At 37.4% G+C, this 25,415-nt stretch overlaps 1 protein-coding gene across 4 annotated transcripts in view; it reads left to right on the forward strand.

The window, feature by feature from the left end:
• LOC124303802 (TOX high mobility group box family member 3-like) overlaps nt 1-25,191 on the forward strand; it is a 141,096-nt gene extending 115,905 nt beyond the window's left edge. For 3 of the 4 annotated variants that reach the window (XM_046761476.1, XM_046761478.1, XM_046761479.1), the window contains 9 exons: nt 3,622-3,744; nt 5,632-5,747; nt 10,839-11,199; nt 14,185-14,303; nt 14,995-15,130; nt 18,338-18,667; nt 19,743-19,865; nt 21,050-21,303; nt 21,659-25,191. In XM_046761476.1, the coding sequence (XP_046617432.1) occupies nt 3,622-3,744; nt 5,632-5,747; nt 10,839-11,199; nt 14,185-14,303; nt 14,995-15,130; nt 18,338-18,667; nt 19,743-19,865; nt 21,050-21,303; nt 21,659-21,725 (1,629 nt within the window). In that variant the 3' untranslated portion in view covers nt 21,726-25,191. The remainder of the gene's footprint in view (nt 1-3,621; nt 3,745-5,631; nt 5,748-10,838; nt 11,200-14,184; nt 14,304-14,994; nt 15,131-18,337; nt 18,668-19,742; nt 19,866-21,049; nt 21,304-21,658) is intronic. The other variant, XM_046761477.1, reaches the window with a different exon arrangement.
• The last annotated feature ends 224 nt before the right edge of the window (nt 25,192-25,415 follow it).

A 25,415-nucleotide genomic window follows, 5' to 3' on the forward strand; every position in this document is an offset into this window, starting at 1 on the left:
CAGGGTTCGTGCGCACAAGGGAAACCGGGAAAACTCTGCGAATTTCTAAAATGAAACTGGAATCTTTAGTCTGTCGAAGAAACGACATCGTACTTGTACAAAAGTTTTTTCGATGTTGGGAAAAAAAAAAATTTTTTTTTTTACCCAAAATTTTGTTTCGCCAAACCACTTTACATATTCTCTGTGCATATTAATTAATAAAAAAATCATCCTTGGTTATTTTCCTCACGGAAAATCGCAGGCTCTGTTTGTTGTAAATTTATAGGCAGTAATATATTTACTAGATAAGAAATTTACAGCCTTTTTTTTTTTTTTTTTTTTTTCTCCACATATATCAATTATCCATCAATTTTATATATATATATATATGTATAAATTTTTGACATTTTCAAACACCTATCGTATTTTTCATTATATACTCACACTCAGTTTGTATGTACCTATGTACAGATTTGTAATGTACGTCTACGTTATACGTACACGTACATTATTATATATACACGTTTATACGGATCTGCTCTCCAGGTAATTAATCTTGCGTTACGTCGAGGTAATTTTCGCCACGCATGCCTAATCACCGCACCACACCGGTCACAAACCACTTTCTCTCGTTTAATAATTTTCTGTCGTTATTTTCTTTTCATCGAGAATTTTTTTTAATTTCTTTTTTTTTTTTTTGACATGTATTTTTCTTTTTCTTTCACTCCTTTGAATTCTTTTCCGTTTCACCGTTGTTTGTTATTTATTTTTTTCAATTATACGCGTTTGCACGAGGCCTTTCCAATACTTTTTACGATAATCGAATACGTATTATTTTTATGTAAAAATCACGTGACGCGATTCGTTCTTTCCGTGTTACGTATATATATATATCTAACATATATGTTTGTGCAGATGTTGGGTATGAATTTTGGAATTGGCGTTTTTAGAAACGTTTTATATTATAAAGTGTTATCTCCGTTAGAGATTGAGAGAAAGGTAAATAGAAATATATGAAAAGATAAAGACGAAGAGGAGGAGGAGGAACTAGACGAAGTTGCAAATGTAAAACAAGAGTTTGGCGAACGAGTTGTCGGAACGACGACGACAACGACGACAACGACGCTACGCAGAGTATATAACAATGTATGTACGTAAGAATAAAAGTGGAATTAGAGAGAGTGCGAGAGAGAGAGAAATCCCGGAAACCGTCCAAATAATATTTTCTCGTAGCTGAAAGTTACTTTAGCAAAGTGCCGCCGCGTAAGTTTTAACGAGATGAAAGAAAAAGAGAGAAAGAAGAAAAGAGACGAGAGGAACTTTACTTCTCTTCAGAGTAAAGTATTATATGGAAGAAAAATGGTCGACCTTTCCATTCGATGTATTATTTCATTCTCTTCTGTCCTCTCCTCTCCTCTTCTATTCTCTTGTTATTACATTGCGTCATCATTCTTCGTTGATTACTCGTGAAAATGAATATAATGTAATTTTAATGACAGCATAAATCACATCGGTATAAATAACTATTTGTTATCGTCGAACAAACATTCGTTGTTGAATTTTTACAATTATTTACGATCCATCTTTATCTCTGTCTATCTGATCCATCTATCTCTCTTTCTCTCATTTATAAACCTCGCGCAAGAAATTAGCTGCATAATTAGCGATCATCGTTCAATTTATTTCCCAATTATGCGCATTAACGGTAATAAATAGCAATATTAGGCTGTTCGCCGTACCGAGATAAGGATGAAATTTAGGAGTCTCCTCCGTTTCGGCTTTCCTCCCTTTCTCCCATCCCCGCGAGAGAGTAAACAGAAATACGGTAATGCTCGGAATCCTCTTAACCGTTTTCGGTCCACATACCCTCACGGCTAACCTCCACCCACACCTACGACCTTTCGTGCATTTGTACAGGAACTTACAAGTTTATTACAGCGATCTACGCTAAAACCGAGTTGTTATTATTATAAACATACACGGCCAATGCATCGCGCGTGTCCCGCGGCTTCGTTATCTCACTGCGGCTCTGTGCAACCTCGTATTATACGTATAATTTATACGTTATATCCACTTAACACCCCCCGCCCTCTTCTTTCCCCCTTCGTTAATAATATTTTACGCTTGTTTTACTCCAACGACGACAACGACGAATTTTGTTACGAGTTGATCCTGACGCTCGATTATTCCTATAATACGTAACACAAACAATCCCAAACTCGTTTTCGTCGTGCAAGTTATTATTTACTTATTTGTTGCACTTTTTTTTTGTTTTTTCCTCCCTCTTCAGTCAATATAATTAGAAGAATATTAGAGTTATCGTGTTATTGTAAGAAATGTTAGGAAAACGAGAGGATCGTGTTTGAAGCTCTTATATTTGACGAGAGAAGAGATTAAAGAAAACGGGAATATCAAACGAACGAGTCTCATCTCAAGTGCGACAATGATAAAAAGCAGAGGATTAAAAAAAAGAAAAAGGAAGAGATTTCTCTGCTCGCGATGTAAATTATATTGCGCATATATATATATATATATATATTCGTAATGACTAATTTCCCTCTCGGATGAAAGTATACACAGGTTAGGTATAAAACATATCCGTGTTATATACCATATAACATACACACGTATGCGGGCACGCCTGTGTTGGTATATACGTATAATGTATACATGCACGTATCTACGTATGTATTATCAAGCTACAGACACATCGTATACGTATCATTGCTGGATGATGAAATTTTATTGTCACTGTAATATAAACATTTTTTCATATTTCCATTTCTCGAATCCCGTTGAATATTATTTCTGTTCAATAAAAAATGAATCGACTACCCGAGAGGTTTTACATTATAGGACACGCGTGTACCGATATACGTATACGTACACGTGTATAGTGTATACACACGCTATGTTGTACATGTTATGTTATACGTTATAGCTGGCAGGAGTTTGAGGGAAAGAAAGAGACGCGTTCGATCAATAGGGGTAGTACTCTACCCACCCCTGTGCCTCTACACCCCCCCTACCTCTCTCCTTCCCGCCCACCATTCTGCAGAATACGAAAGTGGCGGCGGAAGGGGAAGGGTGGAGGGGCGGAGGGGTGAAAGTCCCCTCAAAGGAAAATTCCTGACGCTATTAAATCCAATTTAAAAACTTTTATTCCTTTGGAAAATTTATTTTCTCTTCTTCCGCACGCGGTGTGCACTTGCACACACACACACATCCGGAGTCCTCTCCTACCGCCCCCATACCCCAACGCCATCCGCCCCTTTGAAGACGGAATAAATTGCCACCCAAAAGTATGGGGGGTAACTCTTGTCTACGTGTATAATAATATATTTACATATACTTTGTAAATACCGACATCTTTGCGTTGTATGTTTGATATTACGATAATATGTATTTATTCTCATTCCTTCGAAGACACGAGAGACTCCTTGAATAATTCACTTTGTCTTCGTTTGTCGTTATATTGAAATATTTTGCCAAGAAGTAATAAATATTTGTACAAAAAAGGATGGGAAAAAAGGAAAGCAAAACACAAGTGCGGAAAGATAATATTACGAGTAAAGAATTATCCGTATTAGGAGGACTGATTTATTTGTATTAATTTGTCGACGATGACTCGTTATTTTGCAGACATTCCACACCCCGAGTTTCGGCGACGAGGATTTTGACATCCCGGCGATCCCCCATCCCCATCAGCAACATCAGCAACAGCATCATCAGCAGCACGACCCAATGCACGGATATCAGCCACAGGTTAGTAGAGCCGAGAAATGTCAAAATTGTTATTTATATTATTATTATTATTGTTATATATATATAGATTTTATCTATCTCTCTTACGAATGATTTATTTATACGCTGCTGCAGTTTTGACGATCGGTGAAAAGATTATGCAAAATTAAACGGATACGTGAAGTCTTATTGTTAGTCTTGTAGGAAGTAAGAAATACGGGGGAAAACAGCAAGAACGATATTTTTCACTCGGAATGTAGAAACCATAAAGATACATCGAAAGTAAGGGTGGGGATGAAAGGAAGAAAAAAATGACGAGAGAAGAAAAATTCTAACGGATGCATAATAGAAATGTTTTGTATATGTATATTTATATATGTGTATATATACACCGTGCAGAGATCTCGTGACTAAATATAAGATATCGTGGAACCTGAGGAGGGTTCGAAAGTGGTCCAAGAATAGGTTCATCCACCCCTCTCTCTCTCTCTCTCTCTCTCTCTCTCTCTCCTTTCCTCTTCCCTTGCCGCGAAGATCCTGCACGGAGACAAGAATATCCTAAAGGGACTTATTAGTGTTGCAGTAGCACTGCTGATGAGTCTCTTAACTTGACGCGCACCTTCGTAAAGTAGCTCAATGAAATTCTCCCCGTGAAGATTATTGTATCATGACGATATAGATATCATGTATAGAATTTCAATTCATTATTTAGTTATCGTTACAATATTTACACGTTACATGTATACCTATATATATATATATATATATATATATATATATATTTATACGTATCCATACGTATATAGGTGCATAGATGTATGCGGGACATGTGGTGTTGTTTCAAGATTCTCTTTTGTACATCCGCAGGAAACGAGGGGCATTCCAATTGTGTGTGCTAGCTATTAAACTAAGTTATGAGACATCCGCGGACCTCCGTCTGCCCTCATTAATTAACGCGCATAAGTCTCTCACGTATTGTGTAGTACAATGCTGACTCATCCTTTAACCGCCTGCATCGTCATCTTAAAGAAAAACAAAAAAAAACACGGAACACTGTAATAACGAAAGTTATTTCATTTTCTGATATTTCCATGCAACACGATTTCGCCTCCGTATACGTAAAATGGTATATTTCGTGTCTGACAAGGAGACAAAAAGAGGAGTGTTACGCGTTGTTTTTTTTTATTTATTTCACGAAGCATGAAATTTAGGTTAGGGTTGCGTGATGTCAGATTTGTTAGCGACAGCGCATGCGCGGAGTACATACAAGATCACTTTTAACTCCTCCGCGCATGCGCATTCGCAGATTCACTCTATCCTCGTAGAAACGGATGCTTTGCGCACGGAAAACACGCGTGAAACATGCTCGCGTTGTACAAAAAGAATTTTTTCTTCGTTTATGGAACTAATTGAAGAATAGAACAAATTATCCATGTTTAATTGTCGTTTGAATTCTACAGAGAGGATAGACGATGGAGGGAAAGATAGAAAGAAAGAAAGAAATACTACGATTAAACTGCGGCAGCATTTTTTGGTTTCTATTTTGCTTCGTGATGTATAATTTATTTTATATTATTACAACTTTACTACCGCTTACCAGAGATGATGACTTACAAATATACATATATATATATATATGGATGTATGCATATGTATATTTTACAGATAGTTTGTAACGGCTGTTCGGTAAATCGATTATATATAAGTTTTATACAGATACCTGCAGTTTTTTTTTTTCCATATTAAAAAAAGAGGCAAGAAATGATGTCTTACAAATTCTAAGACCACCGAGCCGGAAAGATCGAGTCTTCCTTTGTCATTCATTACTTCGCGCTTACCGATATATTTTTCTTACCTCTTCTTACGTTTTTCTTTATTTTTTATTTTATTCTTTTCTCGTTTTTGCAGATGATGCAGGGCGGTGGAATGCAACAATCTCCGGACGGGATGAATCTCGATCCCGGTGGCTATCAGCAGCCACTCTACCTCCAGCAGGAACACGCCATGCAACCAATCAACGTCAGGTGTGTATATACTTAACGTATTATGTAACTCTCTCTCTCTTATTATTATATCCAGAGTATGTAAAAACGCCAACCGCCCGCCTGGCCTACCTAATCAATCTTCGATTGGCAATATACCGTCCATTTAAAATTAACGTCCGGCAATTTGCTGGGCTCAATAAATAGCGTAATAAGTCGATGGGGAAAAAGAAAAGAAATGAAAGAGGGGGGGACATCAGAAGGTGAATATAAATTTTCATCGTCGATGCTGCAAGGCATGTTTTGATTTTAATACCTTTGCGTATCTAAAAATTATATTCATGTATTCAAACGCATATTTCATCGTCATCGTCACGTCTTTACATGTTTCGTGCAATAAGACGGATAATCGTGTGTATTGTAATATTACACGTGGTGAAAATTTGTTGCAAGAAAGTATGTATACAAAATTCTGCCTCTTTTGCAACAACGGACAAGATGCAGGGATAAGATAGCTGAGGGGGGAAAAAACAATGTGTATGATATATAATGACAATAGAACTCGATCGAGACGTGCGTGAAAAATTGAAGTTGAATTTTAAGAGATAGACCACGCTCATGGAAGAAAGACTGATTTGATTCAGCTCTTATATCCTCAGCTCAAGTGTCCGTCGCAGGGATTAATTTAGTTACGGATCAAACGTTTCCATTCTTGTAAACTGTAATGAATATATACAGTTTATCATAGCGGGGAAGAAATAAGAATATAACCGCGTGATATTGAAAGAAGCGTGGAAAATAAGGTGGACAAATTTTACACAATCTCTCGCATTTTCAAGCATACATCACATCGCATAGCACTGCGGTAATTATTCAGGGTGGCCACACACCTGGGAAAATCTAGAAAACCTCAAATTGTCGGGGAATTTTTAATTTGTTCGTGGAAAAGAACTGAAAATATCATTTTTCTATGATGGGAATTAGAAATGATTTTCTACAAGCTTACTTATTTTACGTCGAGAAAAGAAATTGGCTTAAACTGACTTTATATTTTTCTTCAAATTCAAATTAAATTTGAAACTAATACAGAGTTAATAAGCTGAACAATTTAGATTTTGGTAACTTATGGAACTGGGAAAATGTGGAATTTTTTTCCCCAAAAATTTGTGGCTATCCTGTTATTCGATACACGATTAATACACGCTGAGTATTACAAATGCATTTTTTTTTCTTATGTGTGTGTGTTTGTGTGTGTGTGTGTAAAACTAACGTATACACGAGACCGCGATGTGCATATGTGTAGATACGGCGGAGGAAGATTTCGAAAGAAAAGTAGGTTACCTAGTTTTCTGGCCACCTTTACGTACAGCTCGCAACACAGTCTTATCGTCATCGTATTCCGCTTCTGATGCTGCGTTGCGAAGAGGCCTCGACGTTGAGTTGTTGAAAAGAAATTATTCATACTCACTCGAGCTGTGCTTGCAGCCTGTACGATTCAATCTTTGAACAAATTTTATATGTATGCTGTATAAATACATGTTTTATGTCACACACTTCGCAAACGAGCCACGTGCGTGTCAATGACGATGATGAGGATAATGCTGATGATGCGGGTCGTCGTTACGGAGTATTTATTGTTAGTTGGAAAAGTGAAAAGTAAACGAGGTTTTCTTCTCTGATGAAAATTCGGAAATCGAGACGAGACGAGAAAGTGGAAGAGGAGGAGGACGATGACGATGACGATGACGATGAGAAGGAGTTCAAGAATGTATTGATTGGAACATCTGAATCTGCAACAGCTACAAGAAAAAAGAAGTAACTGTTTAACCTATTCATTGACGCAGTCTGGTCACCTGAAAATGCAAAGAAAATCAGGATTTGCATGGAATATAAAAAAAGGGGAAAAAGGGTGCCGCTATAGTGGCTTCTCTGACTGAAAAGGTTAAAAGACCTTTAGTAATGCCAATGATGGTGAACACCAAGCCATTGAAAACAGGTTCGAAAGGTACCAAAACTCAATTACATATTTGGTACGTACGTTTTTTACTCAGGATCATTTCTGTCGCATATTATATCACCTATATATGATCTAGTAAAGATGTTGGTCCGCTCGTACTCATCATCTTCAGCATTTTAAACTTCTTGTTCAGACCGATTCGTACTAAAACCCGTCCCGCAGAACTAGAAGAAAGAGAAGAAGAAGAAGAAGAAAAAGAAGAAAAAGAAGAAGAAGAGAAGCCTTTGATCGACGTGAAATCGTGCGTGGCATAAAGTGGTTCAGTTGTTAAATGTGCACTACAGGGTCGTAACAGCAACACCATGAACGCGTTGATCTTGGCGATGGGTGTCATGCGTTTTTCACATCCTTGAAGTAGCCAAGCTGACTGCTGCAGTAATAATAATATAACACACGTAGCTACGTGGAGAATTCAAGAGTCGTCGAGACGGACGGACCGACGAGTATACCTGCCTTATAACCTATCTTATACAAAGTGTTCTCTCGTTTCTTCCCCTTGCGGCGGATGCTGGTAGGTCGGTATGTATGTATGTTGGGTGCCCGTTTTACGACAACATCGGGAAAAGAAGAAGAAGAAGAAGTAGCAGAAGCAGCAGCAACAGAGAAAGGCGTCGACTACTATTCTCCGTTTCAACGTTTAAGAGTTGAAAAAAAAAGAAAAAAGAAAAAGAAATAGAAGTTTGGTTTAACTCGTTTAGTTCTCTGTTTTCACGGACAGACAGCAACATTGCTCTTCTCGCTACACTCGAACCAGAGCATAAACTTGAATAAAGAGGACTTGGTTCGGTTTTCTAACTACTCGCAGGATCGAAATTCTCGATTTATTCATACGTACCAAATTTACGATAGTCGTGGTATACTTGAGATCGATCATGATCGTCAACAAGCCGTTGGCCGATAATGATGGTTTTCTAATTTACCGAATCGTGTCTCTCCTGCCTTACGGTTTTCACCTACGTCATATCCACATCAATTCTTTTCGCGTTTCGTAACGTTCAAATATCATCGTTTACCGTACAGCTGCTGCACACCTTTCTCTAATCGACGATACGCGTCACAAGTGTTGTGTGTGTGTGTGTGTGTGTGTGTGTGTATATAATAAGTACGTATTAACATAAAAGAATTTGAAGAAGAAGAGGAGGAAGAAGGAACGAAGGTCAACAAATTTTCTCCATTAATTGGTCAAAGTATACGTACTCGAACGTATACCCGGAAAGAATTAGGTATTCGAATACCGTATGGTATGAGTCAACCAGCTTCTTCGAGGAATTTATTAGACACGACCCAGATAAATAAATTCAGGCCAATTTTAATATAACCGTGATTAATGTTCGATGGTATGGAAATGTGGTTGCCTATATCTCGGACTTTGAGACGGGTTCGTGCCTGCTAGTCGTCATACGTCGGTATGTGTATCCATTATGCACGCACGGAGTATGGTTTTATTTCTTCTTAAATGACGGAGAAGAAAAAGTGACACAAACCGTGGAGAGTCAGGACACGAACCTCTAAACGATCGACAAAAATAAGTATATTTGTAAGCAGGGAACGAACGATCCTTGAAACATCTACCGTCGTTTATCCGTTGTGTTGGCCGAGCGAACGTTGGAGAGGATCCTCTTTCTTTTTATTTCTTTTCCATACACGCGTGTGCATTGCATACACACCGTAACACCACGGTACGTATACCTACCGGTGTAGGATTCCAACGGTCTTTTACTTACGTATTGTAAGAGCGGCGGTATCTAAGTTTGACCGTTACAATACACGAGAAGATCCAGCTCTCGATATATTCATGCATGTAGGACTTTAAAACTTGTTCTTTTTCTTCTCTTCCGAATGAATAGTTTTCTTTTAGTCTTACGTATCTTATACCCTCGTTGCTCGAACATTTTCGCGCGTCGCGACGTTTATAACGCTAATCAAATAATTGCGGTCACTGCAAAGTATTGTAATATTGACGGGGGAAAGAAGTTACACGCTTAAGGGAATGCTACGGTCCTTCCTTACCGACTGCGTTAAATTTCATTTATTTTCGCTATTATCAGAGGCTATGCGTTTCAATGCCGAAAAGGGTATAACAGCCGTATTCTACGTGCAATAAATTCTTGACGAAACACACCGATACATTTTTGCATAAAATCAAAATGTGATAGTGTATTTTCCTTCGGTAAAACATGACCGTATAGCATCCTCTTAAAGCTATAATATTATAATGTATCCGTTATACCGAAGTTGAAACACCCGTGATTTGTTATTTATTTCAAGGAATTTATACGTTCGACCATTCTTCTTCAGCGTTTCTCTTATACACACGCATACACGCATATCTGTGCCCAATTTTCCTTAGTCCTCCGTGAAGCTGACGACTATAATACATACAGAAAAAGGAGAGAGATTGAGAGAGAGAGGAGGTGAATTTACTGGCAGGTAAATTTGATTTTGGACTGGTGGATGCGAGGGCAGGATTGCCGAGAGAATGTCGGTGTGGAGGGTGAGAAGAGCGGGGGGGGGGGGGGGCTGATGTAGAATAGGCTGTAAATCCTTCGACGCTGACGCAGCGGCGGCCATATCTCAAAAGTTATCCAATTTGTGTTAAAATAGCATCGAGCCGGTGGCTCCCTCTCTCCGCCCCCCATTCCTCCTCCTCTTCCTCCCCCTCCTCCCCCTTTAAACTCTCAATGCTTTTCTCTCTTGCGGCGTTCGCTTTCCTCCCCTCTTGTTCCCGGTGTATGAAAATATTTGTGAATTTGGCGAAAGCACAGATGGGATAATCCAAACAGAACTCTCCCATAATAATATAATATAATAATTATAATTATGAGAAACTAAGCCCTTCGTGCCTCCTCCTCCTCTACCTCACCCCTCCGAGTATTTTCCTTGGAATCGACAACAATGTCTTTTCTCTCACTGATATAGATAGGTATAATAATCGCCCCGAAGGCCACGACGATGACGAATTTTCTGTGTTTTTGAAATTATCGTTATTACGGTATAACCAATTACTGAACATTGTGTGATTCATTTAATTATAATTACGCTATAGGTATTGTAACGAAATTAGCGTTTCGTTGTAATTAACCCGGGTTTTTATTTTCACGTAAATTCCGTTACAGTTCGGCGTACAACAGCCCCCAGGGTTCGTATTCGACGATGACGTCGCCGGGACAGCAACATGGTAGCCAACAGCTTCTGCTGCTTCAGCAACACTCTCACCAACAACAACAACAGCAGCAGCAGCAGCAACAGCATCAGCAGGTACAGATGCAGCAGCACATGCAGTACATGCATCCACAACAACAGCAACAGCTGCAGCAACAGCAACAACAACAACAGCAGCAGCAACAGCAGCAACCAATGCAGTATCGCAGTCCAACGGGGGGCAGTCCACCAGCCATGCAACCAAATGGAATACCCGAAAATGTCAACACGACAACAAGCGAGGACAGCGACGACAGTACTCCACACTCAGCTATGGTGAGTTGTTGAAGAGTTGCATTCGTGTAATGTAGTTTTGTCGTTTCCAGATGTTTAACTGACGTTTAATAAGTGTAAAATATATTTAATGACGAAGCTTTTCGTACGTACTCGGTGTGTGTGCATATCTGTCTGTCTGTCTGTCTGTCTGTCCGTCGGTCTCTCTTCTGTCGACCCAGAAGATCATTCACGGTTTGTCCATTGCAGACTGCATGTTCGGATTATACTGAGCTTTCTAGAACAACGTCGTCGATCGATCGAACGGAGGATCTCCGTGGTGAATCGGTAACAGAAAGAGGAACAGACGGTTTCTCGGTTCATCGTCTCGCAGCATCTCGAATCGTAGAATATGCTGCACTTCTGAGAAGGAAGGTCCATTTCATGGTCGTTTATCCATGTATATATATATATATACACGTGTGTGTGTATATATACGTATGCATACTTGTTTCTGGCAGTGAACATCTCCTCTTTCCTATCGATTTAGCCGCCCTCTTCTTCTTCTTCTTCTTCTTCTTCTTCCTCCAGTGGTATTATATATCACCGAGTCAACCTGAGAATCTTGACAGGAAACGGAAAAATAAAAACAAGGGCCGAAGTAGAAGAATAAGAAGGAAAAGAAGAAGAAAAAAAATGAAAAAGAAGAAGAAGAGAAAGAAACCTTGCCCAAAACCCGCTGAACCTTGCTCTCTCGTTTCTTCGCGTGGCTTGTCAATATCAGATCCGATTCAATTCTTCTAAATACCTCCGAAATCGTTTCATCACCATGTTGTTGTACGTGTATTATGTCTATAATATTATACGAAGCAACTTCGCTTCGGTAATTAAAAAAATTTAAAAAAAAAACGAAACGCAAAATAAAATAAATAAAAAATCGAATCTTGTTCGTACTTATACAACATCTCGGTGTTCGACTTTTTTCACGCTGGTTCGACTTTAATGAAGTTTATGTACACGACGTTGTGGAAAGTTTACTGGCACTTAGTCACAGTTACGCTGTTCTTCTTCTTCTTCTTCTTCTTCGTGTTCTTCTTTTTCTTAATTTTTCTCGCTGACGTGGTTGAACGTAAAATTACCTCCGAGCTTTGATGTACACGTTTTATGTACGTACATGCTCAAATGTGTTTACGTTATATATATATTAGGACGCTGTGGTATTCATCACGATGGTCTGGTATAATAGTAATATAGTATAACTTAACATACAATGAAGGTACGTAGCGATGTGGGTTATCCGCGACTCGACCTCGTTCACACTCATTCCCATTGCCGCAGAACTTGGTCTTTGCCCGGCATCTCTTAATGTTTTACAATCGCCGTTGATAAAGGGTTTATTGGTTGGAAATATCGTATAATAAACACTGGTCATGAAGAAAAAGCGAAGAAAAAAAGAATAATTGATTAGACATCGTCCCAAGTTGTGCGATGATTGCGAGAATTTTTCTTTATACTTGTGTCTCATTGTTGTATAATACATTTTGCCAAAATAGGATCAACAGATAATTAAACATTTTAGTGAAAATGAAATGTGAACGGAAACCTTGTTGTTCTCGCCGTTTGAAAAATTCATTCTCTCGCCGCTTCTGTACGAGGCTTTTTTTTATTCTCTAAACGTTTTGACCACCATATAACCAATAATACCTACAGTACTATGTATAATATAATGCAGTTCCATGTCGGGATTATTCGCGAGACGTGAAATCGGTGGTGGCGAACCCTTTTATAACAATGCGTTTGGCGGAGTAAAGAGAGAAGAAAAAAATGTGCTGAAATAATAAATAAGGTAGAAGGGGGAAAAAAAAGAGGAGTGAACGAGAGAGTCGATTGCAAAAGGAGAAATCAGGCGGAGGGAAACAGGTTGTATAAACAATGCTCTCTCTCCTCCTGAAGACGATGCCTTAAATATACATGGTCGTGTTTTATCGTCGTCTACGTATGTATATATATATATATACATATATATATATATGTATGTATGTATATATATGTATACAATCTATATTATATAGTACATCGAAGTATAGTATTCCTTGGTAATAAGAACACCAGACGCGTAAAACCTGCACAGTTTTTCACAGCCTGTATAATGGCGTAATAAAAAAAAAAAAAAAAACAAGAAAAATACAGACACACTGGGAGTTATTATTAGCAAAATTTTCTGGTTGAAAGAGTGAAAAATATTCTTTTCTCTAATAAGTGAAAAACGATATTATCTTTCTCTTGGTATACTTAACTGCACCAGCAGCTGCTTTGTTTCGTTATAAAGAGTATTTTTTTTTTTTTTTTTTTTTTTTTTTTTTCGGAAATTCCTTTTAATGGATACCCGACGGTCGATTTAAGTTGACATTAAAAATTGTGTGAATAGTGTTTTGTCAGACTGTTGAGAAGGAGAGCGGTAGGCGAAACCTTGAATTTCTAATAGTGACACGCGAAGGTTGTCCGTCACCGCGGTGTGTTTCCGCTATATTCGCCTCAGAATTAAATACAATAGAGCACAGTTTTAAAATTACTCGATGACGAATGCGGGTGAATATATACATATATATCCTGATATACCTACTGGCTACACCTACGTGTACTGAAGTATATATCACACGTGCATATCTGTAATTAATGCATCTAGGTATATCCTCTCCTCGGTCTATTTTTCTACCCGCTTGCTAACGATACGTACACCTCATATATCCTTATTCGTCATCGCATCATTTTTGCTTTTTTCTTTCACTTTTTCTTCCGTTAATAATTAAGTCCAGCCTTAGTCGCTGTGGCTGCATATTGAAATCACTTTCTTAAAAGTCTGCTATTGGTGGTTGACATTCCATTGCAGTAGATTATTTATATGTACGGAACGTCGCGTCGTTGTGATTCACGCGTGATTAATCGTAAGAAATATACCTGCAGACTCATTTTTCCAACTCTAAATCGTTGGCAAGTTTAATACTTATTTACAACAATACTAATATATTTCAATTATTTGCTTCGCAGATGGTAGCCATCAAACAATCGTCACCGGAAAGGACTGACGCGGTGACCAAAGCTCAGAAGAAACCTAAAGGTCAGAAAAAGAAGAAGAAGAAGAAGAGCGATCCCAACGAGCCGCAAAAGTAAGCATATAATATACATACCCTGTTTAGAAAAATATCTACCGATTGCTTATAATCGATGTAAAAAAAAAAAAAGAATTTATTTTCATATAATTTTATCTATGCATTTATGTTTTGAAGTTACGAAATCTTCATCTTCTAATAGGTGTCAATATTTAAAAAAAGATATTTTATAAGATTTTACGTCATGCAGTTTCATAAAAAAAATTTTATAATCCAAATCAAAACCAATCAGAGACATCGACGTAGAATCTTGATCGTGATGTCATGGATTGCCCCGTTTACATAACCGTCATAGTCCTGCACTAATAATTAACTTCTTGCCTCTTGGGACAGTCAAGCCGTTGTTATTCGTGTTACTCAGCGAAAATTCTACCAACTATAATCAATGCGAGAAAGAATGCGCGATGCAATTACTTGTTATATCAAAACATTGGCGAGCAATCCTGATGCGAGAAGTGTATATACACATTCACAGAATATATGATATTTAAACTTTGAACCAAGATTGCGACAGACTTTTACTATCTTTGAAAGGGAAACTTAACTAGATCCTAAAATATTGGTATACTTGACTCTTTTTTTTTTTTTTATTTTTTTTTATTGCGCACGCACCGGAGGGTATAAAATGAACGTGGAAAAGAGACGATGAACGACAGATTGTATTTGACAGTGGTAAACCTGCTTTCAGGCCTGTGTCGGCGTACGCATTATTCTTCCGCGATACCCAGGCGGCTATCAAGGGACAGAATCCAAGCGCAAGTTTCGGCGATGTGTCGAAAATCGTCGCTTCGATGTGGGACGCTCTCGACACCGAACACAAAGACGTAAGTCCTACGATTACCTTACATTTCCACTTATAACCATGTACAAGTATTCTTAGGCATTTCTTTTAACCGAACAATAATACCGTATGCTTCATTGTTTCACCTTTATACAACCGGTAATCACTATAATCGGCGATAATAATACGTCATAATAATAGTAGTAAAGAAAAGTTGAGAACGTTTTTTTTTTTTTCATTTTTTTTGCGTCAACTTGAGTTCCACGTGAAATTACACGTTAATGTTACAACATGTAAGTACACAGCTTGCATCTGTTTTCTTCGCATATGAGAAATTCGTTGTAAATTTTTTTCTCTCTCCCCCCCCCCCCCCCCCCCCCCCCCAGTCTACAGTTGGTATATACCATGTGTATATATAAATATGCTTTCATATACGATATACCAAAGCAGCGGAGCTCACGCGATCGTGTTACGGAATGTGTTATTTTCTTTTCTTTTTGGTGAAATAATTGGGCACGAGTCACGAGATGTAATTGGCTGTAAAAATTTACTGGCATAAAGGTTTGGAAATAGAAATAATGATGATCGAACTGCCGAAACGGCAACTTTACGACTGGCATATAGTATTCGTAAAAATATATTTATCGTACACACATGCATGTGTGTGCATATTTGCACGTAAAATTGTATACCTTGTGTTCGTGGAGAAATTTGCAAATGCATAGACCTTCAATTATGTACACATGAATTGAATGCAAAATCATTCGGATAAATTTGCTTCGATATTATATAATTATTTTTGTTTTGCTACATTCAATGTGTACATGTATTTAAAAATTATTGGACGAGAATCGACAGGTATTACAATATATATCGTAATATTTTTTCACGGCACGTTATAGTTCTCACTCATACGTTTAGTTTCACCATTCTATATTCACTGATATTGTCGATATTATAATTTGTATTTATTGCATCACGCTCGTATTCTGACTAACTCGATTGGTGTACTCGTGTATGTATGAAAAATCTCACATACACGATGCAGATATATAGATATGCTGCATCTCAAGTATATCAGACGTGTAATTTATACATGCATTGCGATAAAAATTTAATTATGCAATGATAATCTCAGTATAGAATATACAAATCGTACTGAAATATTTGAAAATGATTTATTACCGGATAAAATACGATACAAAGTGAAATTGACGATGAGTCTTCATAAATATCTCTGAATCAACCAACTAAAAGCTTATCTGTCTGTACGTAATCTGTCGTCTTAGTCGTTGGCGGTTTCAAGTGCTGTCTGATTTACTGTTGTGAGTAATTGTCAATTTGTCCATACAAGTATGTCACGTTACGTACATGCAATATAACATTACGACTTGCCCATGGGGGGAAAAAAGTGATTACCACTAAAATAAATGATCAATAATGACGAAGTAACTGTACAAAGTGACGAGTCATTCGTGTGTAACTTTCCTCAATGACCATACGAATATACGTACGCGCGTGTAATAGATACGGTTTTATTTGGATTATGAAGTCATGCGGGTGATGCGTGATGCGTTATGTCTGTTTTATGGGCGGTCGTTGATACTCAAGGAGTAAACTCGAGCCGACGTTAACGCATCCTCATTTCCCCCTTCTTCCTGTTTTTTTTTCTTTTTTTCTTCTTCCACGTCTTTTATTTCTGATCAAAACGTTTTTCACGTTTCAAAAATACGTTGCTGAGGAGAGGGGAAAAGTTTTTGCTAAACTGTTCGTCGTTTACTTTTAGTTTACCTAACAACTCTCCAAAGTTACATAACCGTTGTAATTACAAACTGTAGATTATTATTGCTCCGATTATCATAATTTGCTGATACCGTTACAGTGTAAGAAGGTTACCGTTGTGTTATAAACGCGGGTTAGATTTTTGTTTTTGGTTTACCGAACATGGCCATTACGAGTACAATGATCTTTAATTGTTATACGAAGGTCAATTTAAATAATCATAATGCGCGTTGTTGAATTTAATTATAGGTAGTCATTTTTCTTCTTTCACAGTAATTCGCTACGCGTAGAGCATTATGTATTTGTACAAGTGTGCATGCCTCCATGTACCGACTTGTATACATTATATTGAAAGACTGTCTGTGTAGGGAAAAAAATCGTTCGGCAATTAAACGCGTTTCGTGGGCGCTTAATTATTTCACTAATTGGTGAATATCTCAACGATTCCGGGCGTATTATTATATAATAAAGGCCGGCTTGGCTGTCTTAAATCTGATTATAAACGTAGTAGCAAATACGATTTAGGTATAGGTATGTACTAATTAGCGGACAAGTTTATATTACGCTTCAACCGCGCTCAATTAACGCCTGGTTTTTTTCCTCACCTGCAGCAGGGACGTTAAAAACTGATTTCTTCTTTAACCCTAATATATTATTTCGAAACTGACTGTAATGTTACATGCGTCGCTTTGAAGTAACTATTTTTTCGCTTCACGTATTGTAACACAGAATGTCAAAGAAACAGTAATTTCCGAGTACAGCAAGAATAATTTACCTTACATTTATACGTTTGTTGGAACATTACGTATTGTTTTGTACAGCACGGTAATTTCAATGTGTCCACAGTTCGTTTCGCGTACATGTATATAAATCGTTGAATCATCGTCGACGACGAATGTCTTTCTTTTATTCTATATTTTAAATTTAAATCAACATCAATACCAAGTAATAATGGTGATTGTAGAAGAGTGCAGAAGAAATGGAGTCGCTTTCGAAATCAAAGAGGATGATTTGAATTTTTTTTTTTTTTATTCTATTTTTTATATTCGATATTCACTTCTGCGCAATATGAATTCCTTTGAGGATCCGACAGTTCACAGATGTCCGATTGTGTGAATCATTTTGCTTTGATGAAACACCGTCCTGACTGGTTGTTTAATAGAGTGAAAAATCCATAAATAAATAAAGATGAAGTTTGCGCAAGGCCTTGCAACGTATAAGCAGTTTATCCCGCTGTTAAATATTTAGGGCGTGTAACTTACATACACAAATTTACATGTATCTCCTCGTACCCGTTTGACATTATCGTTCAAATGTTACTCGGCCAAGTTTTCACGTATTCCAAATTATGATTGTATTACCAACAAACTCAACTCTCGGCACTCAGCCTCCCTTTGATATTTCGTCTTTTATTTCTCTCTCTCTCGTTTTCTCCTTAGTTAATAACGAAGGTCTGTGTTCGATCTAGGTGTACAAGAAGAAGACTGAAGCTGCGAAAAAGGAGTACTTGAAGGCCTTGGCGGCGTACAGGGCTTCTCTGGTCAGCAAGGGGGCCGGTGAAGGTGGCCCGGAACAACAACAGCAGCAACAACAACCCGCCCCTGTACAGTACGGCGGATATGGTGGATACGGGGGAAATGGGGGACCCAGCAGCGTTCCCTACCAGGGTTACAGTCCCCAGCCACCATCCCCTCAGCAGCAGCATCAGCAGCACCAGCAACAGCAACAACAGATGGGAATAAAAAAGTCACCGCATCACTTGGCGGCGATGGGCAATCCGCAGCAGCAACAACAACAGGTACATTTTTAAACAATAAATCTGATAAGATTTAGCAGCCAAAGTTTTGGCAGCAAAATGTACAGAAATTGACGGAAATGGGATCGATTCGGCAAGGCGGTTTAACGCCTAAGATGAGCCTTGATAAAATTTTCATCACTTTGCGAACTAAAACAGCAAGTTTGACTGCCAATTTCTGCAGGCATCTAACTTTGACTACATTTTTCACCCGCAATTTGACCATTTTCACTATTACGAATTATTTTTAACTTTATTCTGCCTCTCGAGAAATGAAATATTTGTTTGTGTATGTATGTAGGTTTAGAAATTTACAAATGCAGGGCATCAGTTCGTGACGGTCTTGATTTTCCTTGTATTGTGGATTTGTCGCGGTGATATTATTCCTACGTGGTTTTATCTAGATGGCGATAAATTACAAAATACCGTTCTCGTATAATTGAAACACATACTATACAGTATCTTTAATTTTAGGAGGTAGTTCAGTTGATGCGAAAACGCTTGTACAATGTCCTAAGGTACTCACATTAAAGCGGGTATTTCTTATTATACAGCTTTAGCTTTGTCAACAGTCAGTTTTCCGTTCTCATCTCTAACAAACGAAAGAAGGGGAACCGGTTATATGCGATTCTATATTTAAACGTGAATTGGTGTCGAGTCTTTGTACCCTCAGGTACATAGATACTCTACCCATATCTACTGTCTGCCTGCCTGCCTCGTTTCGAGGAAGCAAACCTGCAATTGTAGATACCTATATGTTTTCTCGCTTTGGCTTTTGATGCATCGGTTTTCGGTTTGGTTTTTTCACGTTGCATCAACGAAATGGAAATATATTGCGGTGATGAAATTTGGCGTGAAAACTTTTTACCGCCTACGTGTGAAAATTGATTCCCTGTACGTACTTTGCGAGGAGTTCAAAAATACAGTTAGGGAATTGAGTAGAAAAGAAAAAAAAAATATTACGATGGAATAATTTTTTAGCAAATTTTGCAAAACGTCCAACGTTGTATAAAATATGATTAATTGTATCTTTGTTACTCTGTATACGCATTGTGAGCTCTTCCATGTTTATTTCAAGGCACTTATGGGTAGCCCAATGAGCCACATGCAACAACAACAACAGCAGCAGCAGCAACAACAACAACAGCAGCAACACATGCAACAGCAGCAGCAAGTGCCACAACAGCAATACATGCAGCAGGTCAGTAAACTTTGCGTGAAGACGGAAAGACGGGGACACGTGTCTCCGCATATAACACATCCATTATTCCACGTAGATAGAAGACCGTATTATTACAACGGCACGCATTAACACTCGTAGGGAAAGGGAGGTGGCAAGGGGGGGGGGGGGATAATAAAATGAAAAGAAGAGGGGGCAAGTACGGGAGGGAGTTGAGGGGTAAGAAGGATGAACGAGGTTTAAGCAGCGGTTGTATTAATGGCGATTGGCAAGATTGCTTCAAATTACCGAGCAATTTCAGTACCGTAACATTAGTCAAAATAGCCACTAATTATCTTTCACGTTGAAACATCCACTTTGATCTAGTATTCTGGTTTATTACGGTACAACAAGAGGAACATGATATAATTATAATGATAATGATAATAGTAATAGTGATAGTGATAATAAAAGTAATACCAACTCCTATTGCCGGTCAATCTTTCCTCATCGCTGTAATAATAAACTGTTCACTGGAGGAATTTCTTGTTACTGTAATTGGACGTTCTTTAATGTCATACATACCTATGTTTTAATAATTCCAGACAATACGTGTATGCTACATATTTATATATATAGTGTATATATTACATGACTTTAGATATATGTATATATATCTTCGTTATCTTAGGAGACATTTTGTAAGAATTCAATTTATATTTGACGTTCTGTCGCGTTGGTAATAATATAGTAGAAAGAGAGAAAATTCGCCACATTATACGATTTGAAATTACAAATGAAAGAAAAAGTGCAAACTTATAAGTAATGAATGATCGTATTACGTGATTACGTGAAACTGTGTTGAATGTTTAATTTATATTAAAAGAAATCTTTGATTGGATACTGGTGAAATTTTGTCTTTTATTTATTTCGGCATACCAAAAAAAAAAAAGAAAAAACAAAAACAAGAAAAGAAAACGAAAAACGACAACGGAAACATTTCCCGAACGGTTTATTCCTGCTCTGGGATTTTTTTTCAGGTATTAAAATTGTTTCCTGGGGAAAACTTGTAGAGAGGGCATCCTCCTGAAAATGATCTTTTGTTCGGTTTTCGAAGAAAAACGAGACAACGTGACGCGACGGCCCGTTTTCCGTAAAAGAAAAAAAGAGAGAGAGAGAAAGAGATCAAAAAAAAAAAAGAAAAAATGGGCATTGAAATTGCGTAGGTACCTCAACAGCAAGTCCAGCAGGTTCAGGTCCAGCAACAACAGCAGCAACAGATGATCCACATGAGCCCCCCCAGAGGCGACTCGCTATCGAGCCCTCCTCCGGTAACCGGAACTCAGGTGAATATGGGAGGGCAGAGGGCCCCAGCAAATGCTTGCATCCGTCACGGATGCCCAAATCCAGCGGTAGCTAACAGTGAGTGGGAGGATGAGTACTGCAGCAATGAGTGTGTGGTCAGCCACTGCAGGTTTGTGTGAGCATTCCATTTGATCCATCCATACTTTTTTACTAACTCTATTAATTAAGGTATTTTAAATACTGATGCACGTTCATTCGATGATTTGCTTATTATTATTGTTGTTGTTATTGATTTTCGTCTGCTTGAAAGAATAATGATGATAGCGATAATTGTCACGGTCAAAACATGAATCGAATGAACTCGATCAGCCGTTTGAAAGTAATAACCAGTAGAGCGAAGTAGACAAGTTTTGCCGATAGTCTGAAATACAAATTTTCGTTGTATGCATGATGTATGTATGTAATTGGGTATTTTTTTTTTCCACTAATTTATTTTCCCCATTGTCTGACAATAGTAATTTCTGTTTCAGGGATGTGTTCACTTCATGGGTATCCTCGAATCAAAATCCGCAGCAAAATTTCTCGACCGTAAAATAAGCATCCCCCTTCCCCCGTATATTATATATGTCTAATGATATGAAATAAATCACGACTTTCGGCTACTCGAAGGCCTCGCATGCTCGGGGCTCGTTGTTGACCCTTTAAGATAAAATTATACTTTACACAATTAATTACATGTATATAGATTAGCGTAGCGAGAATTCCGGATCGTAATAATAAGACCCGGAACCGGACGCGGATGCAGACACAGACATGGATACTAGCCCAAGGGATACTAATTAAACGGCGAGACGGCATCCTGATAGCGAAAGCTGCGAAGTAATATACATATGTAAACCATTTTTTTTTTTTTTTCTGTTTTGTTCTCATGACAAGGTCAAGTAATGAAGTGTAATTTGTTATCTAAACAGAAAAAACTAACGCTGTTCTGTTCTTTCTTATTTTGTTCTTGTCTTTCTTATTTCCTTTTAACATAATCTATTCTGCATGGAACGGGATTTCAAGGAATATATTGTTTTTGATCGTTAAGGAGTCTCAGAGACACTATAGGCTTTGACTCATTGCACTTTCGACGAACAGTGATCGATTCGATTGTGCCGGCCTGAAGTCAGTTTCGAATTACTTTGTTCAATTTCTTTCATTTGAACAAGTTCATATTTAAAAAAAGAGTTGACAACACAAAACAGCGATGTTATTTCACGATTAATTTCTTCTCAATCTTACCGTTTGTACAGGTTTAAAATAAGCTAAGTTCATGTACGTGTCTGAGTGCGCAATAATTCAAATCAGGATACAGATAACCCGTGGACGTGGCTGTCGTCGTCATTATTATTATTATTATTTTTATTTTTATTTTTATTCTGTTTTCAACATTATCAATAAGAATAAATCAACTGTATTATAAGCAAAGATACAGAGTAGTGTATCATTCAGCTCGACAAGAAAATGAGAAAGATAGATAAGGCGATAACGGAATAAATTACTCTCAGTATCACGTGAAATTGTTTTGATGATTTTTGTTGAATCGTGTTTAAAGAAATTGATAAAACTATCAAACTACAATTAATAAGAAGCAAAATCGATCTCGGTGATCTGTGTTTTAATTTAGCTATCTGAACTCCACAATCGCTAATATTTCTCTCTCTCTCTCTCTCTCTCCACATTTCTCCTTCTGTCTCCCCCTATATTATAAAATAAATTTGATTAGCTTCTTTCTCGTTTATTTATTTGTTTCTCTTGTGTCCACTTAAACCCGCGCATTTCATCGCTGAAAACCATCGGATAGCACGCTAGGACTGACAATGAGAAACCGAAGAGGTCTCAAGACAAGCATGACAACACGACAGACCTTCTGGACTAACGTGTATTACGTGGGATCATGTTGGTGCACCGATTGTAGCATATGTCAGAATTAATATTTAGCTAGGTATATAATAAAGGAAAAAATATGGATATGTAATTGAATTCAAGAAATGATCAAGTTTTATCGGAGCCACGCCACGGCTGCGAGGTATAATTTCGCTTCGGTCTGATCGTTAGGAGAATAAAGTAATCCGTGCGACTAACCTCGCTCCTTGTTGTGGCTTCGTCGTCGTCCATACATATTTATATATACGTATACATGTTACACGCAAGTATATATATAAATCGAATGTTGATCCCAACCAACGTGCGATAATATTCTCTGCGTGGTCAGAGATAGCTTTAGCAACACCAAGTTTGTTCGGAAATTTTTTATTACACTCAAAACAAAGAACAACCTTTTTGTCTCATAATTTATCATGATTATTATTGCTCTTGTTTTTTTATATTCTCAATATCCAAGGAAATTCCTAACAAACTTGGAGAACTAGAGTCCTTGTAATCTTGTGTAGTAGCACACGACAATGAGAACCAGGAAATAGAATAGATTTAGATGAAGAGAGCAGAAAGGGCTCCACTATACTTATTTTTGTATCTTGTAAACTCTGCAGACAATTATTCCATAAAAATGAAGATTGAAAGGACATCAGGAAAAAAAAAATTTATCTGGAAATGGCTTTTCGCACAGTATGATCGATGAGTTAATGAGTAAAAAAAAAAAATAGAGATCTCTGAGTCAAATGTTTGAAACCGTTTTATTCACTGATGTCTATAGTTACTATTCCCTCAATCCATTTTAATACGCAAAGTTTGTCAATCACTATTTTCCGTATCAGAATTTACCCGTAATATTGGGGCGCATTTAATATCAAAATATTTCTGTCACTTTTGTACCTATACAGAATTAACTTGGGTGTGTTCATGGATCTTGTAATTGTTTGAGAAATTGTTTGTCCGTCGGTAAATCTTGAATTGTATATTGAAACAACGAGAAATGATGAAATACACGAATTTCGCCACTTTACACAAGAACGCGCGCGTGCCCACGAATTGTGTAATGCCATTAAGCGAAAACGGCTTCACCAGTTTTTGGTCGATATTGATTATTAAGAAAGTGAGAAGTTTGTAGTTTTTGTATTATGGAAGGCAAGTGATGTATTCGGAGAATACCCTTTTCTGTTGTTTCTGGTCTAGATTATAATTACTTAATGATCCAATTTACGCTCTAAAATAGAAAGGTAAATATATATAATATATACACGTATGTATATATATATATACACACACACACACATATATATATATATATATTTATTTATCTATTATGGTGCTGATGAAATGATAGGAGAGAAATAATATAAAAATATTGTTCGCGCTTGCATGAACTGTTCTTGAAGTTTGGTTGAATAGAAAGTATATTGGAAAATTTGTTGGAAGCAGAAAGCGTAACGCAGGCAAAGAAATGTCTATACTTCATAATGGATAGTAACGACACTGAAACCTGGAATAATTTGTATGGCCAACGTTGGGCTTCGGTTTTTTGTTGAAGATGGTGAAATTGGGTAGAATTGTTTCATGCGAACGCGCAAATAACTTGGGATATTTATTTATATTATCCTTATGTAAATACGTGAATATAATCTATAGATCTATGGACTATGATAATGTAAACATAATCAATAATGTATTATATTGGTACAAGTTCGTGGTATATTACGAATATAGGATACAAATATATTACGATTACTACTGACTATTGAGTGATTATAAGAAATGAGTTATCGTTTGCCAAATCTTGGATAATTGCATGATATAAATAAGTCTTGTTGGCAGACCGAAAACGCTCATCAGGCAAACAGTGTGCAAATTCAAAGTACCCTCATCCCTCGATATGTCGACCTCACATTTGAATTGTGTATGTAAAACACCAGACAGCGAAACCACTGAACTTTACGGCACTAACCATAAATGCATAGAGCTATATCGAATGAAATAAATATAGGAGTTATCAAGCATTTAGACTAGATCGTAGGCACTATTATGCATCAAATGCTAATATATGATGGTGATTTGCAATGAATTTATGTTCATTTTTATTGTTTTCTGTACAAAGACTTAATTAAACGATTTTGGTCCCAGATTACCTTAATTCCTCCACTTATAGTAAACCAGCCCCAAATTTTTGAATTAGGAAATATACCTGGGACAAGAAGAATAACATGGCTCCAATCCGCGATCATTGGTGATGCTAAATTATGCTCATGTCAGAACTACACGGAGGCAAAAATTTTCTGAACTCTTAGTCCTAGGAACAGGTAAAGTATATGACGACAGGTGTGACTGATGAACGCTTCTTGGATGTTG

Source organism: Neodiprion virginianus, chromosome 4 (genome assembly GCF_021901495.1).
Source record: "Neodiprion virginianus isolate iyNeoVirg1 chromosome 4, iyNeoVirg1.1, whole genome shotgun sequence".
Lineage (NCBI taxonomy): Eukaryota > Metazoa > Arthropoda > Insecta > Hymenoptera > Diprionidae > Neodiprion > Neodiprion virginianus.